The following is a 19,493-nucleotide window of genomic DNA, read 5'->3' on the forward strand; positions in this document are numbered from 1 at the left end:
TCTACTTACATATGCACCACAGATACATAATTTTACATAAGTAGGATGATGCTACATATACTGTGCTGTATAATTTTATTTTTCAGATTAACATAGGCTATATATGCTTCAGAATTTATCAAATAAGAAGTGTGATGTATTTTAAAAGAAAATATAATTTGTCTAAACATGCCTTTTGGTCTTAAAATCTTGTTTTCCATTATTTAAAAATTTCCAAATAATTCCCATCTTGGTGCATGACACAAATGAGGAAGTAGCAAGCACTGCGGCTCTGAGCATCTTCTGGCACATGTCCAAATCTGTCCTGGGAAGGTCTGAATCCAGATTTGGGGAATTATCAAGATTCCTGCACATATGACATCGTGTTCTTCTCCCAATTTAGAGACGCTAAAATGACTCAGATTAACAGAAATATTTCTGGAGTTGCCAAATTTGGAGTTTAACACATCTTCTCAAAGTAAATCTATAAGTTATTAAGAAACCCTTTAAAAGATCTTTATAACCAAATGAAAACTGCTTAGTAAATTAATTTTCTAGACTGTGGGCTTCATCTCCAGCAAGGCCAAGCCACATATACATATATATACATGCTTGGGGCATGGTCAACGTTGCCTGGCATACATGGCATCCTGGGCTGCATCATCAACACTCCACATCCACAGTAATTCTGGAGAAAGTTACAGACGCTCATTCCACTCAACGTCCCTCCTTTTTTCTCTTTCTTTTTTTCTTTATTTTTGAGACAGGGTTTCACTGTGTAGACCTGGCTTTTCTGGAACTAACTCTATAGGCAAGGCTGGTCTTGAATGCACAGAGATCTGCCTGCCTCTGCTGCCCAATCACTCAACATTCTTATTGCTTTGATTAAACTGCAAGCTAAGGTCTCTACTAGAAACCTTCAATGGCTACCATTTCTTAGAGGAAAAATAAATTCTCAGTGTGAGTTACCACAGCATCCTGACTTTTACTGCTCTGTTTCCTGTATCCCTGATCCATATCTGCCTCAACACCAAACATTCCATGTTGTTTTACACTTCCTTCCTTCCCAAATGCTCATTTTAATATTTTTCCACCTTTTCTTTTTAAAAATTTTTAATTATATGTTTGTGTCTTATGTGGGTATGCACATGTGTGGATGCCCATGGAGGCCAGAGCCATCATATCTGGAGCTGCCTGAAATGTCTCCTTTCTTCACTCACTGAATGCAGCCTATCAGTTCAGCTATACTGGCTGGTCAGTGTGCCCCAGCTCTGCCTGGCTCCAGTCAGTGCCAGGGCTAAGGTATATCTGCTGTGCCTAGCTTCTTTTTTTTTTTTTTGTTTTTTTTAAATATTTATTTATTTATTTATTATGTATATAATATTCTGTCTGTGTGTATGCCTGCAGGCCAGCAGACCCCATTACAGATGGTTCTGAGCCACCATGTGGTTGCTGGGAATTGAACTCAGGACCTTTGGAAGAGCAGGCAATGCTCTCAACCTCTGAGCCATCTCTCCAGCCCCTGTGCCTAGCTTCTTACATGAGTTCAGGATATCCAAACACAGGCCCCCCATGTTTGTCCAGCAAGCACTTTACAGATGGGTCCAATCCCCAGCACTGAGGACTTTAAGTTTTGAGAATTATGCTATGGGTCAATCCTCAGTGCCTAACAAGAACTCCCTTAATGGCTACAGCCTACCAACCCCTACATTATTTACATAAGAAAATAAGCTGTACTTACTGGTATCCGTTTCCCATCCCTCCCCTACAAAACCAAACCAAACCAACCCCTACATTTTATGTGCTCACTCAGTTCCCTACAATAGTCCTCTTCCAGAAGAGGCACTACACAGTACCAGGAACAGTCCTAGCTAGACAGGCACTCAGGGTCTACTTGTACTTCTCTGCAGATGCTCCAGGCTCTGGTCTGGGTAGGCTTGACCTGAATTCATCTTACCATCCTGAAGGGAAGCTTGCACACTGCAAATACAGGAAAGACTCCTGGATATACTCTCACTGGGGATAAAAAGGGAAGCATACAACTCTGGTATGGCAACTACCCAAATGAAACCTAACCTTATAGTGAAGCTGATTATCCATTAACAGAAACAGGGGATCACAAGTCCTTTGTTACACCACAAGCATACTGACATCCAAGCCATCATTACACATCTGTAGCACTAATGGTATTTCCTTAAATCATTTCACACTGAAGCCAGTAGAGCTGTGATAAGTATCTGATTTTGAGGATCAGATACTTATAGGTAAAAGCATCTCAACGGATAGAAATCAAAATTCTGCAAAGAAGGATTAATATAGTTTAAAATCACCTCTTCTGAAAAGTACCATGTCTGTTACTCTTGTTTTACAAAGCAGGAACTCAAACTTCAAAGGTAAGTATGTGTGTGTGTGTGTGTGTATTAATGCATAAATATATAATATGTTCATATACATATACACACATATATAAAACAGGTAGATAACCCGAGCCCAAGTCTGTCAGACTTCAAATGTGCAGTATCATTTTATTTGAAAAGTTCTAGCAGGGAGAGCCATTATTTTGTAATAAAATTTTTAAAATCTTAACTTCTTATTTTCTCTGATCTTCATTTTGTTTTTCAATCTATTCATTTTAAATGATTCATTTGGCCTTATTCCTTATTGTAAACATATACTTAAGATTTTTCTCCTAAGTAAAATTAAACTCAGAGGCTAAAGCTACTGCTAACAAGGCATTCATTATATCAGAGGAAACACAGTAACAGAACCCAGCGATTTAATCACACCAGATTTAATCCTGTATCTGGTTAAACATCTGACACTGTTATATGTTTCTTGGGGCTTTGTTGTTATTTTGTGTTTGCTATTTCCAAGAAAACTCTTGGACAGAATCCAAGCAAGTGTGCCCTGAATTAAATGCTTGGCTCAGGGGAACAACAACAAGAATAATGTTCAGCAGTAATCTTACCTGTCTGCACACTTTAGTTACTTGGGGTGAGAACATACATAGCTATTGGCATAAACTGTGAGTAATACATTTGTTGAGTTATAAACAGCTTCTCACATTTACCCAATTTCAGTAAAAGTAGAATTTCTCAAATAAAAGACAAGTTGTTTTTTTTGTTGTTTAAGTTGAAGTGAGTTGCTGCTGGAACATGGTCGAAGGATGGAGTCCCATGAGTAGAATTCTGAGTGTGAGAAAACTCAAAAAAAAAAAAAAAAAAAGCAAGAGTCTTATGACCCCAGTTTCTTCAACAACATGGAATTGTTCTTTTTTTATTGTTGTTCGGTTTTTGGAGACAGGATTTCTCTGTGCAACAGCTCTGACTGTCCTGGAACTTTCTTTGTAGACCAGTCTGGTCTTGAACCCATGAAGATCCACCTGCCTTGGTCTCCTGAGTGCTGGAATTACAGGCGTGTGCCACCACTGCCCAGCTGGAATTGTTCTTGAAATGTGCTTTCATGGCCCTTCACTGCAGACTCCTCATTACAACTTGATGTTGTTTCTATGCCTCTAAGGAAAAACTTGTTTGTGCCACACGCAGCTTGCCCTTGTGATTATATACTCAGGTGATCTTTCTTAACCCTCAAGATACAGACTGTCGGGGGCTGGAGAGATGGCTCAGAGGGTAAGAGCACTGGCTGCTCTTCTGGAGGTTCCAAGTTCATTTCCCAGCAACCACATGGTGGCTCACAACCATCTGTAATGAGGTCTGGTGCCCTCTTCTGGCCTGCAGACATACACACAGACAGAATATTGTATACATAATAAATAAATAAATAAATAAATATTTTTTAAAAAAATCACTAGAAAAGCATGTTTTCAGCTGAATTTCTTAAGTTACATTATATTACTTCATGTTTACTTCCTTAAACTGTAATTAATCCAAACGTCAAATTAACACACAGGAAGCCTCCAAATCACTGGGAAACAGGCAGATCATAGTAAGTACCAAACAGCACATTTTCCTTATCTGCAAGCTATGAACTCAATGGAGCAGCTCCCCTTTTTACTATGGCAACTACAACCATGGGAACATCTGGACACTACCCCATACCCTACATTACTTGCAGAGACCCTTGGGGAAGGAAGTACAAGAGATGCCAATGAAAGGAAGCAATGTTTTCTCAGTCCTGTGTCCTGTCACCGCTACAATCTTACTAATCACTGGAGACTAGGCCCTACTTTATTGGCCAGGGTGGCCTTGAACTACTGGACCTGAATAATCCTTCTGCCTCAGTCTCCCCAGACAGTCTATACTCCTGACAACTATACGAGATTTCAGGATGATCATTTATGGAGACAAAGCTGGTCTCGGGAGATCCTCACACATTTACCAATCCAAGCAATTGCATAAAATTAAAAAGGTAACTTCTGAAAACACCCAAGAGATAGGACTGGCTTGTCTATATGAAATACACAAATGGAAATTCCTCTTGATTACTAGGTAATACAGTACAGTATCTAAGGCTTTGGAGATCTATGCAAAGGTATAAAATAGAAAAAGTCAGGCCAGGCGGTAGTGGTACACACTTTCAATTCCAGCACTTGGGAGGCAGAGGCAGTGGGTCTTAGTGAGTTCAAGGCCAGCCTGGTCTACAAAGCTAGTTCCAGGACAGTCAGTAGTGTTACACAGAAAAACCCTGTCTTGAAAAAAACCAAAAACCAACTAAACAAAAAAAGATATAGATCCAGAACACTAAAGGAAAATTATAAAACCAAAGTTAATTTTTGAAGTTTATGTTAAAAATAATAAACTTATTTTAAAGGCAAACTATATATTTGCTGTAAGATTCAGTGTGTGGTAATGGAGTACTACACAGCAGAAAACAATGACACCTTGAAACTTGTGAGCAAATGGATAGATCCCTAGAAAACATCATATTGAGTGAGAAAACGCAGATCCAGAAAGACAAATATCATATGTACTCACTCATAAGTGGCTTTAGACATAAGGCAAAGAAAACCAGCCTACAATTTACAATTCCAGAGAACCTAGACAACAATAAGGACCCTAAGAGCAACATACATGGATCTAAACTACATGGGATTTAGAAAAATACAAGATCTCCTGAGTAAACTGGGAGCATGGGGACCATGGGAGAGGGTAGAAAGGGAGGGAAGGGGAAAGGGGGGGAGTAAGGAGATTCTTCTGTTTATGTGTTGCTTTCATTGAGTAATGAATAAAGAAACTGCTTTGGGCCTGAGAGGGCAGAACTTAGGTAGGCAGAGAAGACAGAACTGAATGCTGGGAAGAAGGGCAGAGTGAGAGACACCATGGATCTTCTGCCTGAGATGGACACTGGTTAGAATCTTGCTGGTAAGTCACAGTCACATGGCGATACACAGATTAATAGAAATGGGTTAAATTAAGATGTAAGAATTAGTCTATAAGGGGCTGGAGAGATGGCTCAGAGGTTAAGAGCACTGGCTGCTCTTCCGGAGGTCCTGAGTTCGATTCCCAGCAACCACATAGTGGTTCAAAACCATCTGTACTGAGATTTGGCGCCCTCCTCTGGTGTGCGGGCATACATCTAGGCAGAATGTTGTATACATAATAAATAAATAAATCTTTAAAAAAAAAGAATTAGTCTATAAGAAACTAGAGCTAATGGGCTAAGCAGTGTTTTATGAATACAATTTCTGTGTGGTTATTTCGGGTGTAAGCTAGCCGGGTGGCCGGGACAAACAAAGGGGCTGCCTCTCCCTTGTAACAAGGGCCCCCCCCCTCTCCTTATAACAGATCAATAAAAACAATTTAAAAGATGAAAAGATTTAGTGTGTGCTGTAAGAAAAGGTAGGAGCAAATAAATGCTGCAAGGACCTAAAACCTAAGAGAAAAAAACAAAACAACTTGTAGATTCTGTAAAAACAGACTGGATAACAGTATTGCCAGCTAAGAAGGGGGATGGAGACAATAGACTATCTGGAAGGAAAGCATTGAGCTCGGTTTTGAACATATTGGTCTTGATGGACCTACTGAGGACCCTGAGGTGTAAGATCTGTTCTTTTTTAGAGAGTCCTTGGCCAACACAACAAATGCACAATGAACACAGATGGCTATGAACTAGATAAGCCATTTACCACAAGTAGATCGTACACTATGTTAAAAACAAGACAAACTGACATGAATTGGGAGAATTATCAGTTGCAGTGGGAGTAAGAGGTAATAATAACACATTTCAATACAACTTCTATTTCATATTTTTCCTAACAGTACCCTGCCATACATCTAGTTTAAAATGTGAAGACTGTTATATTTCAATGCATAAATTACTAAAAATACACCTTCATGAATTCCTTCTCCTACCCTCGCCCACAGCTTTCTTTACTCAGTGTTTCTTTCCATGTAAGAATCATGTAATGAAAAAAATTATTTTCAGTAACAAAAGACAGACTATAGGTTCTCACAGACTTTTCAATTAAAAACACTCTGGAGTAGTGGCACATGACTTTAACCTCAGCATTCAGGAGACAGGCAGGCAGATAATCTGAGCTCGACGCCAGCCTAGTCTACAGAGTGGGTTCCAGGACAGTCAAGGTTGCACCAAAAAACCCTGTCTTAAAAAAACAAAACAAAGAAAAACAACCCATCACTCCCTTCAAACTAATGTCCAACTGCTCTCTAATCTCAATGGATGGCAAAGAAGCTGAATGACAGGGCAGAAAGGGGAGGAGCAGGAAGACTTGGGCAGTCAGGGGGTTACTTTACTCCAAATCAAATCTGTGGTCCTTGAATATTTGATGGTCTGGAGTCTGGGGAAACTACACAATGACTGCACCCTGCTACTGACATCTTAGAACTTACACATGATCTTAGAGAGAAACAAGGAAACGGCAGCCAAAGGAGCAGAATTTTGTTCTTTCTCCTTCCAAGATACCCTGGTCCATTGGCTGTTACATCAAGGCTCATTTATCCTAGACAATCATGTGACTGCCACATATGGAAATTCAGTGGTGCAGAATTCTGGTATAAAGTTAAAGAACAGAAAGACAAAGAAACTGACCTCAAAAACTGCAGATGCAAGAAACAGAGGCGGCGGATCTTTGTGAGCTCAAGGTCAGCCAGCCTGGTCTGCAGAACAAGTTCCAGGACAGGCTCCAAAAAGCTTCGCAGAGAAACCCTGTCCAGAAAAACAAACAAACAGAAAAAAACAAAACAAAAAAAATCCTGCAGATGCAGCTGAGTGATGCACAGGTCTTGTGTTTGAGGTCCCCCAAAGCAGAGAAAGTAGAAACAAAACCAGAAAATTGGAAAAGTAAACTTCTGTAATTCTGTGATTTTTCTACAAATCAGTCTTCTGGTAAAATGGGTACGTAAATAAACAAAGATATTTGGGTTGCCAAAATAGATACCTTCCCCTATATACCACAATTAAAATTAATAAGCAACACAAGTAGTTGAAGGGAGAGTTATATGTCATAATTTGTATCAAAAGGCAAAGTTCCACAAATACTATGAGAAATTCTTCTTTCCAAGAATACAGAGGACTCAGAATTCAGTATGAAATAATACTGAATTATATCAGTCAAGTTATCAGAAAGATGAATTGATCCTCGTCTATGGATGAGAATGAACTCTATGCTCACTCATAGAGGCGAGGCAGCTGAAGAGTCAGGCTAAAGCCCTGGCATCTTTCTACCTTCTGTGAGCTATGGCTTCTTCACCACTTCCTTAGGAAGTTACCCTAGCTCTTTAGTCTCCTCAAAGGGACAGTGTGGATAACCCAGGAAGAAAGGGACAAAGACAACAAGCCATTACTTTGAGCCTTGGGGCAGGCAGGAAGGCAGTATTTAAAAGCACAATCTAAGTCTGATGAACTTAAAATACTAGCACAACTTACTGCATGTGTGACCATGGTTGGCAATGTTAATCAACCTCCAGGCCCCCTCTGTTTCTTCAACTGTAAAGTGAAAATAATAATATAGAGAATAGTCTTGAAGATTAAGTACACTTAGAAGTCTGGCACAAGGAAAGCCGAGTGAACAGCCATGTTACTGTCTTTCTGCTCCTATGACTGATCTGAGTGCAGCACCAATGGAAATACTTGTTTCTAGGCACCACACTTCAGCTAGGAACAGCCAAAATCGTAGAGAAGAGCCAAGAGTTCAAGAAAAGTTACTTCAACCAAAATACAACTTAAGAAATGACATTGGCTTTAGGTTCATCAGTTACAAAGAACTTCTTTTGGTATCTTTCCTTATTTGAGAAATAGATGGAAGCTGACCCAGCAAGACAGAGAGCAAGGGAATGACGGAAGGAAGCAACTATAACAAACATGCTTTAAAGTGTCTGAATCCTTACTCCCCGAGGGTTACCATTCACGGACAGTTTTTAAAGGGTCTCAAAGCTATTAAAATGGTAATTAGGCCCCAAGAAAACAAGAACCAATTCAATTACTTGCTGGATGTCTTTAAAGTCCTCTATTAAGAAGATTTTAAATGAAGCACAGTTATAATTGTAGGTCCAGGACCAACCTTAAAGCCAAAGTGTATGTCCCCGGCTGTCGCTGGCTCTCCCGGATGAGGTAGCTCCCCTCAGCCACACTCAAGAGCTGGTCAGTCTCTTCTCTAGAGATCATGCCATGAAACCTATGGAAAAAAGTCAGTCAGAGACCTGGCTCTCCACAGTTTTTAATATAACAGGACAAAACGTGACCTCTCCCTCACCTGTTGCTTTCAGTTACACCGTGGAAGGAAGCACTTGAGTTTAACTGTGCTTGCGATTCTATGGGTCTGGCCCCTGGCCAGCTTCTCTGTGATAAGAACAGCACCAAAGTAGCTACTGAGTCTAGTTCCCAGCCAGGGAGCAAAATCAACATCCATCTAAGGCAAGATCCAACACCTGTAACCATTTGACCATATGGACTTGCTAAAGAATAATCCACAGAGTTTATCTCATTTCTTCTTCCTAGTTGGTGCTATGATCCAAGCTTCTGGCTGGAAGTTCATGCTGGCAACTTCCCAGGCCCCTGGCTGTCTTTAATTGGCATGATCACCCAATAATGTGCTTAATGTGCATTGCTGAATACTCAGACCACAAGCAACAGCACTTGCTTTGGCTTCCTGTCCAAACCCTATCTTTCATTAACAAAGAAAAAAAAGGAAGAATAAACACAAATAATAAATGCATCTTTTATGGAAAGACTCATTTACAACAACCCGATACAGAACACAGAAAATAAAGCAGCAGTGGTAGCAAACATCTAAAGTATGGAATCACTTTACACCTGTATGAGGATTTTCAGTTCGTGAAGTCATATGCCATGTCCTTTTAGAACTCAAAGACTATAAAGGAGTACAGGCCACGCCACCCCAAATGTGTTGCTTTAGTATGTTATCTTCTTCTGACAGCACGAGACAATAGCCAGTACCAGGAAAAGTCTTTCTGAGCAATCTTTATCTACCTAAGGACAAACTATCAGAAAAGGACCTGAATCCCAGCAGACTCCTGGGAGACTGAGTCTCATCCAGAAGAGGAGACGTAAATGTAACACTACACAAACTGGGCGGTAGTGGCACACATTTTTAATCCCAGCAGAGGCAGGAGGATCTCTGTGAAATTGAGGCCAGCCTGGTGTACAGAGTGATTTTCAGGACAGCCAGACAGCGAAACCCTGTCTTCAAAACAACAACAAAAAAGGTAACACAGGCCACACACAAACTTGCCTATGTCTCCCATTCATTTTCCTAAGGGAAAAAAATCATAGTTCCTAGAAATCATTAAGGACATTAAAAATTACTGAAAAATAACTAAGTAATAACATATGAATAGACAACCTCTGACATCATAGTGGGTCTTCACGACTTGTTCTGTGATGCCCTTGTCTGCACTTTGTATGCACCATGCCATCAGTGAATCAAGTTGGCAAAATGTGCTAGCTGTTTAAAACAAAGATAGATTACCTTAAAAGGCAATCAAATTCAAATTATGGAACACACTTTAATAATGAAATTTAAAGAACCTTAAAGGGATTCATACCAAGTGGTCCAATGTTTGTATCCCTTTAGATGGTGTGCAGTGAGAGGTTCTGAGAGTTACTATTTGCATTAGAGAGTAATCCTCCCTAACCCATAATCTCCAGCCGAAAACCTGATCCACCTCTGTGTCCAGTTCTCCTGATGAGAGAGCAACTGAGTAACTCTTAAGACTGAAAGGGCAGGTTCTCAGCTATGTGATCACTCTCACCTCAGTGCACAGGCAGGCTGCCTATGGACCATTCCAAGACTAAAAAAACACACCTGGAATTGTAAATAATTTATAAATACTTGCTGTATACATTGTTATTTGATATTACCCCAATGAAAAACAAAGATTTTTATCTGGAGCAGTGGTTCTCAACCTGTGAAGAGCAACCCCTTGGGGGCTGAATAACCCTTTCACAGGGGTTGCCTAAGACCATTGGAAAGCATAGATATTTACATTACAGTTCGTGACAGTAGCAGGATTACAGTTATGAAGTAGCAATAAAAACTGGACCAAGGGGTAACGGTATTAGGAAGGTTAAGAATGACTGATCTGCTTTCCGGTGATTGCCCACACCTTTAATCCTAGCACTCAGGAGGCAGAAGCAGGCGGATCTCTGTGAGTTGGAGGTCAGCCTGATCTACATAGCAAATTCTAGGACAGGCTCCAAAGCTACATAGAGAAACCCTGTCACGAAAAACAAAACCAAGAACAAAACAAAACGAAAAAGGGAGGGGGTGTGATTTTTTTACTCTTTTGTTCAAAGTGCTATATTACTATTTCTCAATAAGAAAAATTAAGAATTTAGACATTAAAACAACATTTTGAGTAATTTTTAGTATAGCCTATTGCCCAAACATAGAACTAAAACGAAGTCAATTTTAAAAATGTTATAATGCTCATTACCAATATTAAGCAGAAAACTCAAGCTGCAAATGTATATACACAGATATAAATTCTGTTTTTTGGGTTTTTTTTGTTTGTTTTGTTTTTCAAGACAGGGTTTCTCTGTGGTTTTGGAGCCTGTCCTGGAACTAGCTCTTGTAGACCAGGCTGGTCTCGAACTCACAGAGATCCTCCTGCCTCTGCCTCCCGAGTGCTGGGATTAAAGGCGTGCGCCACCACCGCCCGGCTCAGATATAAATTCTGTAAAACCTAAAAGGGGACTGCTGCACGGGCACATGCCAGAAATTCCACCACAGAAGGAAGCAGGACTTCACAGTGATGCTCTATCTTAATAAATAGCATTAAGAAGACATCTTCAGAAGGTAGTGTACAAAATTTTTTAATATGTCTCTGGATAACATAAATCACTTTTTTTTGGAAAGAAACTACATAATATTGAAAACTAGAAAAAAGGGGGCAATATATAATAAAATGTCTGAACCCATTGAATCTATTTGTATGTTTTATTTATTAGTACATAAATATATACACTTTCTTGATATTAATCTATGAGTAAGCATTTACATGGCTTGCTTCTTGTTTCTTTAACATTATAGCATATTTACTTTGTCATGGCATTTTCTTTTAATAGTGGCCTTTATTTTCCATTTTAGACCTGTAAGAATTATACCTGTAATCAGATAAAGAAAAATGGATCCCACCAAACTAGAATATTTCTTTCATCCTGTATTTTTCCAAAAGCATGCATTTACCTGTATCTTTTACACATATAAACCTACAAGGTATTTTCTGATAATCCATACTTACTCTCTTCCGTAATACTTTGGTCTGTTTTCTACCTACAGAAAAAGGAAGAACAATGAATACTTATGAAAATCTAAACATACACAATGTAAGCCAACACCATTTTCATACGATAAACTAACACATATCAAGAGATCTGAGTAATAATAACAGGCAGAAGATGGACTGTAAGTTTATCAGTTAACTGGATTAGATCTTTTATCTCTCTATACCTGTTTCTGTGTGTATAAACAGTAAAACTAAACTATCTTTTGTTTCTAGACGCTAATGAATTAGAAAAGATAACCACTTATTCAAAGAATAAAATATCCAAAATACTTAATGTCATAACAGTGTCACAACAGATGGTGGTTTTTTTCCCACCCTCCCCAGCACTCTCCCTCCCTATCGCTCTATATTCTCCATTTGGTCACAAACATCTTAACATGCATCAACCTTCTGCTTCCATCAGTTTCTCTGCCCACAGCATTTCCTAGCATGTGACATATCTAGAAGCACAGATTCTGAGGAGTTCCTATTGGGTAGATAGGTAGATAGAGGGAAATCACTCAATTCATTCCAGAAATAGTAAAAAGAAAACACGTGATAGGCATTTTTCATTTTCTAAGAAAATTATTTACATTATTTGTGCTTGTGTGTCTGGGAGGGGAGGAGAGGGGTGAATGCTCCACCATGAGCAGAGAGGTCAGAGGACAACTTGCAGGAGGTGGCTCTCTCCTTCTATCATGTGGGTCTCAGGGCTTGAACTCAGGTCATCAGCAGGTGCCTTTACCCCCTGAGCCATCTTGTCAGCCCATACCTATTTTTATATGCAGGAGACATCACTGAATTAAAACCAAAACTGTCCAATTCTGAGAATACAACGTAAAGGTGAGAAACACAATAAAACAGTTTTGTTGTCATAGGTAGTTTGTTAACAAGGAGGAAAAGAGAAAGTACAGGAGTAGCAAATGGCCTAAGGATAGCTACATGACATCTCTCTGACTCTGCCGCCTTTCTCCCAGAGTTCAGTTTCGTTTTCCCACCTAGCTCTACTCTACCTTATCACAGGCCAGACAGATTCTTTATTCATTAACCAATAAAAGCAACACATGTACAGAAGGACTTCCCACACCAGATGTACATTGTGGAATGGCTAAAATAATTAACATGCATTACCTCACATATTTAAAAGCTGTACTCCCAAAGTATTCTATTTGAACTGAAATACTGTATTCTTAACCAACACCTTTCCAGTAACCAGCCACTCCAGCATCTATAACTACTACCCACACTGTGGTCCTCTGCACTGAGCGGTCTAGATTCTACAGAGTGAGATTATGACTGTTTGACTTTCTCTGCCTGGTTTATTTCACTTAATATAATGCACTCCAGGTTCACCCATGATGTTGCAAATATAGGACTTACTTCTTTTAAAGGCTATGTTTGGTGTGAAATACAGTATTGCATCATCCACTGACTAGCCACTGTGACTAATACAGCAAAACATCAGAGTGTAGATATGTCTTAACAATGAATTCATTTCCTTTGGACAGGCACCAAGTAGCACAGGTGCTGGACTATATGATACAAGAGGAAACTGAGTAGCAGGGAAAGTTACACTTGTTATTAAAAATACTGTCTGTCCAAATGGTAGAGATCAAATTAATACTGGGATTCCTATTAATAGTCAAATAGTGATATAGGTCCTTCCATGCATCCTGAGAAGTATGACAACAAACTCATAAAACAGTCTGTTGACTGAGGTTTTCTGCCCTGCCCAGTTCCCACAGTCATTAGGTCCCAAAGAAGTCACACAGAGGTCTACTTTAGTTATAAATTGATTGGCCCATTAGCTCAGGCTTCTTATTAACTCTTACAACTTATATTAACCCATTATTCTTATCTATGTTAGCCACGTGGCTTGGTATCTTTTTTCAGCAGGGCAATCACATCTTCCTTGTTCTGTGGTTGGGGTGGGACTGGGGAGGAATGGTCTTCCTCCTTCCCAGAATTCTCCTGTTCCATTGGCTCACCTCTACTTCCTGTCTGGTTGTTCTGCCTATACTTCCTGCCTGGTTACTGGCCAATCAGTGTTTATTAGAACATAATTGACAGAATATAGACAATTGTCCCACACCACAGTCTGTTTGCCTTCAAATGTCCATCTACCTTCCTAACCCACCTTCCACACTGCAGCCACATGCTCTAGCCTAATATGCTTTAGTGCCTAAAATACCTTTACTTCTATGACTACAAGGACAAGGTCTAAACTCTATATTTAGGACATAAAACATTTTTTATTATTTTTTGCCTATATAGATAGATCTTTTGCCTCTCTACTACAACTTCCCTGCAAGGGGCAAAACAAAAACACAAAACAAAACATAACAAAAACCAACCAAAAAAAAAAAAACCTCACAAACACCAGATACATTAGCCAATTGGTCCTATTGGCTAATCTGCTCCACTCCCTATGGAGACTCTAGGTTCTTCTGGGAGAGAGATATTGCTTTAACTTGAATTCTGAGGATCTAGCAGAAAGCAGTCCCTCGGCGAATACTGGTTAATCGATTGAAGGAATAAAAACATAAATGTCTAGTCTCAGGTCTTGAACACTTTAGCAGTATCAGGTATGGGTACTATATCATGGAGTGAAATTAAATTCAATTTTTTTAAAAAAAGTGGCCAGGCTGTGGTGGCTCAAGTCTTTAATCCCAGCACTCAGGAGGCAGCGACAGGAGTTCCGATAGGCTTCAAATCTATACAGAGAAATCCAAAATAAATAAATAAATAAAAAGTGGTCACCTATTCCCATAACATATATGATATTACCAGATCAACATATCTTGCATGTGGTCACTGCTATAGGTCAAAGGGTAATAATGATAATTACTTTTCTCCTCCGGTAGCATGCAAAGTACCTTCTAGTATCATAAACATTAGTCAGTTGAGGTTAAGCTACTTTGGTCAGTTGAGGTGAAGCTTCTAGTTGGGTACCAGCTCAAGTTATCCATGTCTGATGATATAAACGGAATTGTCAGCAATAGGGCCTTGTCGTCTGGGGGGTAGAAGGTAACGAATAGCTGTGGCAATAACTTTTGATGATTGGGAGAGTTTATGGGAGTCTTTGGCAACAAGATGCAGCCCATTCTTGGCACTGGAGGTTTTACTTGGTGGCATAATATGTCTGTCTGGTTGGAGCATTGTCTCGCCCCTTACATGGTGTCTCCATTTAAATTTCTTTCATATATGCATATACTTTAGGAAGCTTCTACATTAGTAAGTTTCCATATGGCTTTTCAAATGTCTTTAGTGTTAGCTGTCGCTTCCCAAATTCCCTTTTTTACCCTACTCTCCCATACCCATCCTGATTTAATTCTATTCTAGTTTTCCCTGTATCTCTTTGGAACACTATATTTCACCTCCTTTGGAAGATCCCTTCCCTGTCCCCCAGGTCCCTTACTAGCTATTTAAACACTGGTTTAAACTGTGGTTATTTAGATAAACACACAAATATACAGAATAAAAGCTAACATTCACATATTATATTGCAAAAGGAATATAGCTATAAAAATAACACCTAATGGTACATTTCTATACCCAGAGATCAGTGTCTTGTTCAACTCTCAACAGAGAAGCTGCTTCTTGCAGTACATGTTAATTAGCACAGAGACCCACAACTGGACAGTGTGAGAGAGTGAGAGACTCAATCTTAAATGAGATGCCATCGTTATATACATCCCCTTAAGGTCCATTCAGAAGAGGAAGCTGAAAGATCTTTTAAGACCCAGGCATGTGAATGACTCCAAGAAAGTAGTGTCTCCCAGACACGAGGCTGATACACATATGAACTCACAGGGACTGAGCAACATGCACAAGACTAGCACAGGTTCAAACAAGACAAGACCCCAGCACTGAGACTGGAAGTGGACACTGTCCCACCCCAACCAAGAAGATACTTGCAATGGCTACCTACTGGCACAGGGAAAGTCAGTTTTCTTCACTAAGTATACCAACCACATTCAGGACAGGACCCATGCCCAAAAGTAGTTGGCCAACACAAAATAGACTCCATGATTTTTCTGTGAGCTTTTTGTGTGGGTATTTGGAGTAGGCTGTTTGCATCTTTTCATATTATATGAAAATACCTTTCCTAGGTAATTATCCATGTTGCTTGCTTATTTTGTTGAAGTGCTTTCTCTTTTTACTCTTTTGTAATTTCATACATGTATACAATGTATTTACATGGCATCGACCCATATCCAGCCCCCTCTTTCTAGGTTGTGTGTGTGTGTGTGTGTGTGTATTTGTTTGCATGTGTGTTTGTGTATAACTTGTTATGTAGACAGGGAGGTCTGGAACTCAGAGGTCTGCCTGCCTCTGCCTTCCATGTGTTGGGATTAAAGGTCACATATCTGGCTCAATTTTTGTTCACTTTTTACATTATCATTATGATTTAAATCTTTTAATAAAAGAAATAATTCAATAATTCTACAATGAAATTTTCAAGTTCATTATAATAAATAAGGAATAAAACTTTTGTTTGTTTGTTTTTTCAACAGGGTTTCTTTGTAGCTTTGGAGTCTGTCTTGGAACTTGCTCTGTAGACCAGGTTGGCCTCAAACTCAGAGATCTGCCTCCTGAGTGCTGGGCTGTGCCACCACTGCCTGGCTGGAATTTTAAAATGTAAGAACAACCTGTAATTAGCTAAAGAAAATTAAAATAATTTAAAACTATACAAACATGTTTTATATAATGTTGTAAACAGCATACATGTCCCATGAGGCCACTAATACAATGAACCAGAGCGAATGGCTACACCCCCAGACAAGCCTCCAAGGAAGGTCAGTCTTGGGAAACAGAGGAAGGAAAGGCTATGCTGTGCTGTGTGCGGCACACCCACCTCACGAGTACAGGTGACCCTTCGAGGGTGAGGGGCTTCCTGCTGCAGCTGGTACACTACAAGAAGGTAGACATCAAAGTGTTATTTTCCCTTATACAGGATTTAGGAACATGCTAGAATAAATTGGCTGTTTTTTATACTTATAAGAAAACAGTTATATCCTTTTTGTTGCTAAATATAAATTTGTTATGAACAAAACAAAGACTGTCAACCAAATTAAAAGTTATCAAATTTTAGGAGAACACAAGCAGAAAAATCATAATCCACACAAATATCTTATAGAACAATCAAGGCTGTACATAATCATAATCCAGACAAATATCTTCTAGAATAGTGTTTCTCAACCTGTAGATCACAACCCCTTTGAGGGTCAAACCACCATTTCACAGGGATTGCTTAATACCATCAGGAAACACAGACATTTACAATTCGTAACAGTAGCAAAATTACAATTACAAAGTCATAATGAAAATGATTTTCTGGTTGGGGTCACAACATGAGAAACTGTATTAAAGGGTCGCAGCTGATAAGCACTGTTCTAGAATAAGTTGGTACTCTAATTTTTACACTCTTTGTTTTTCCTAATAGAAACCAGTAATACTTCACTGCTTAAAGCACATTACAGTCAAGCACGAGACTAAGATAAGGAGTTATAGGTCAGAAGTTAGAATACACACTATTTTTCTCCTTACTTTTATTGCAAACTTCTATTTTCAAATATAATCTCCTTAAAAACAAACTTTCAGAGACCAAGTTCCTAGGACTTACTCAATATGGGCAGATTCAGCACAAGAAAGAATGGGACACTGAGGCACCTGGCCGAAGGATGCACGAAATCTGAACTGAGAGCACGACCTTTTCCAGTCTTACACTAGGTTTTAAATTACAGAATCGTGGCTGTCAGAGGAAGGGAGTTCATCTCTTGAGATTGCTTTTTTCCTGTTTCTAAATGTGCAATCATAGGTAAATGAACTTAAATTAATACTGCAATACTTTATAGTTGTCAACATCATCAAACTATCCAGAAATCTAGGACTTCAGATAATGCATGACTCATTTGAATGAAGTATCATTTTATAGGTTCCATCTCTGGCCATTGTAATTTATTTATATATATCATGGAAATATATGTGAATATATACAATTAGATAATATAAACACATATAGTTAGAACAAATACAGAACACATTGGTGTTCTCTACTGCTACTTAACTACACGTGAAACATTCACAATAATCCCTGCTGGACAGGAAACATATCATAAAGAGCATTATATGTTGATAATTAATACTAAAATATGAAGCTTACTACAGTAATGTCTGATTCTGGATGTATTTCGAGTTCATCAGTAGGATATAGTACCTGGATAATGCCATGATGTAACAGGAACTGAGTACAGGCAACTAAGGAATGGTGAGAGCAGTGGGGAACAGTCTTCCCCAAGGAAGAGCGTATCACTTGATTATCAATTCCAAATGGTCAGTCCTGAAACATACCTTACTTCATCTAAAGTACTCCTGTGGCCTGTGAACCTACAGACTAAAGGGAGGATGTGAGGGGCATAATTCTGACATGCAGAAGAAAGAAAAGAACACCGAAATCACTGGGCCTGACACGGAGGATGTGTGCATCACTCAGAGAGAGCTCTATGTCTCCACCTACAAGGAGACAAACGCCATGTGAGACAGTCATGCCCACGGCTCCTTAGTGGTAAGCATAATGACAAGGTTAAAATCCAGTTCATAACTCTACTTTTGTCTATAATGTTGTCTTCCCTGTCAAATAAATGTTACAGAAAGTACCGTCACCTATAAAACTCCAATTATGGCAACTGAGCCATAGTCAAGAAGGTTAAAAAAGTACCATTAGAACCAAAGTAAATGTGACCCCACGCACACAGGCTGAAGTTTCTGTTATAATTAGTAAACATCTGCCTATCTAGTAAGTAAACAGTAAGAAAAGCCAATAAAAATAAAGGGGTGACAACATCATACAAAAGAACGGGGATGGTTTCACCCCTGTGTTTTTCCTAATAATAAATTGTGTATATTCATTTTCATTTTCTTTCAGTACTTCTAATAGCCCCAAATGGCATGGTTCTATTACTCTTTTACTTGGAGAAAAGTCTCTAGATAAAACACCTCCTGAAGTAATAATATGCAAAATCTATATGTATATGGACATTTGATAGTCAAATACAGCAGGTTTATATTCACAGTACACCTGTGAAAAGTTTCATTAAAAAATTATATACAAACTGCCAGGTGGTGGTGGCACACACCTTTAATCCAAGCACTCAGGAGGCAGAGGCAGATGGATCTCTGAGTTTTAGGTCAGCCAGGACTACAGAGCAAGATCCAAGTCAGCCAGGGCTACATAGAAAAACTGTGTCTCAAAAAACAAAAAATAAAAACAGAACAAGAACAAAATAATAATAATTACACACACAAGCCAAGTGTGGTGGCACAAATCTATAAACCCAAAACTCGTAAGACTGAAGCAGGAGGATTATTATGAGTTCAAGTCCAATCTGGGCTACATAATGAGTACCAAGTTAGTCAAGCCTACATACATAGCAAGACTGTATGCCTGCTCTCTTCCAAAATAATAGGTCTAATTAATTCAGTCATTTTTCCCTTAGTTTAGAACTTCTGATAATTTGAATTGAAACATAACTGAGTTAAAATTGGCAATCATTTACTTATTTGTGGGGAGTTTTTAGCTAAATTCAAGATGACAGGATAGACAAGTATAGAACTTAACGTATGAGCTGGGCGGTGGTGGCGCACGCCTTTAATCCCAGCACTTGGGAGGCAGAGGCAGGCGGATCTTTGTGAGTTCGAGACCAGCCTGGTCTACAAGAGCTAGTTCCAGGACAGGCTACAAAACCACAGAGAAACCCTGTCTCAAAAAACCAAAAAAAAAAAAAAAAGAACTTAACGTATGTTAGA

At 39.1% G+C, this 19,493-nt stretch overlaps 1 protein-coding gene across 2 annotated transcripts in view; it reads right to left on the reverse strand.

Annotated features, from left to right (window-relative positions):
* The window catches only part of Chn1 (chimerin 1), a 154,854-nt gene that overhangs the window by 88,407 nt on the left and 46,954 nt on the right, over positions 1–19,493 (reverse strand). Inside the window, exons 3-5 of one of the 2 annotated variants that reach the window (XM_005346583.2) lie at positions 16,543–16,598; positions 11,661–11,692; positions 8,459–8,572 (exon numbers count right to left, since the gene is read on the reverse strand). The exons of the other annotated variant lie outside the window; for it this stretch is intronic. Of the exons in view, the coding sequence (XP_005346640.1) occupies positions 8,459–8,572; positions 11,661–11,692; positions 16,543–16,598 (202 nt within the window). The remainder of the gene's footprint in view (positions 1–8,458; positions 8,573–11,660; positions 11,693–16,542; positions 16,599–19,493) is intronic. 2 annotated transcript variants of the gene reach the window in all.

Source organism: Microtus ochrogaster, chromosome 4 (genome assembly GCF_000317375.1).
Source record: "Microtus ochrogaster isolate Prairie Vole_2 chromosome 4, MicOch1.0, whole genome shotgun sequence".
Classification (NCBI taxonomy): domain Eukaryota; kingdom Metazoa; phylum Chordata; class Mammalia; order Rodentia; family Cricetidae; genus Microtus; species Microtus ochrogaster.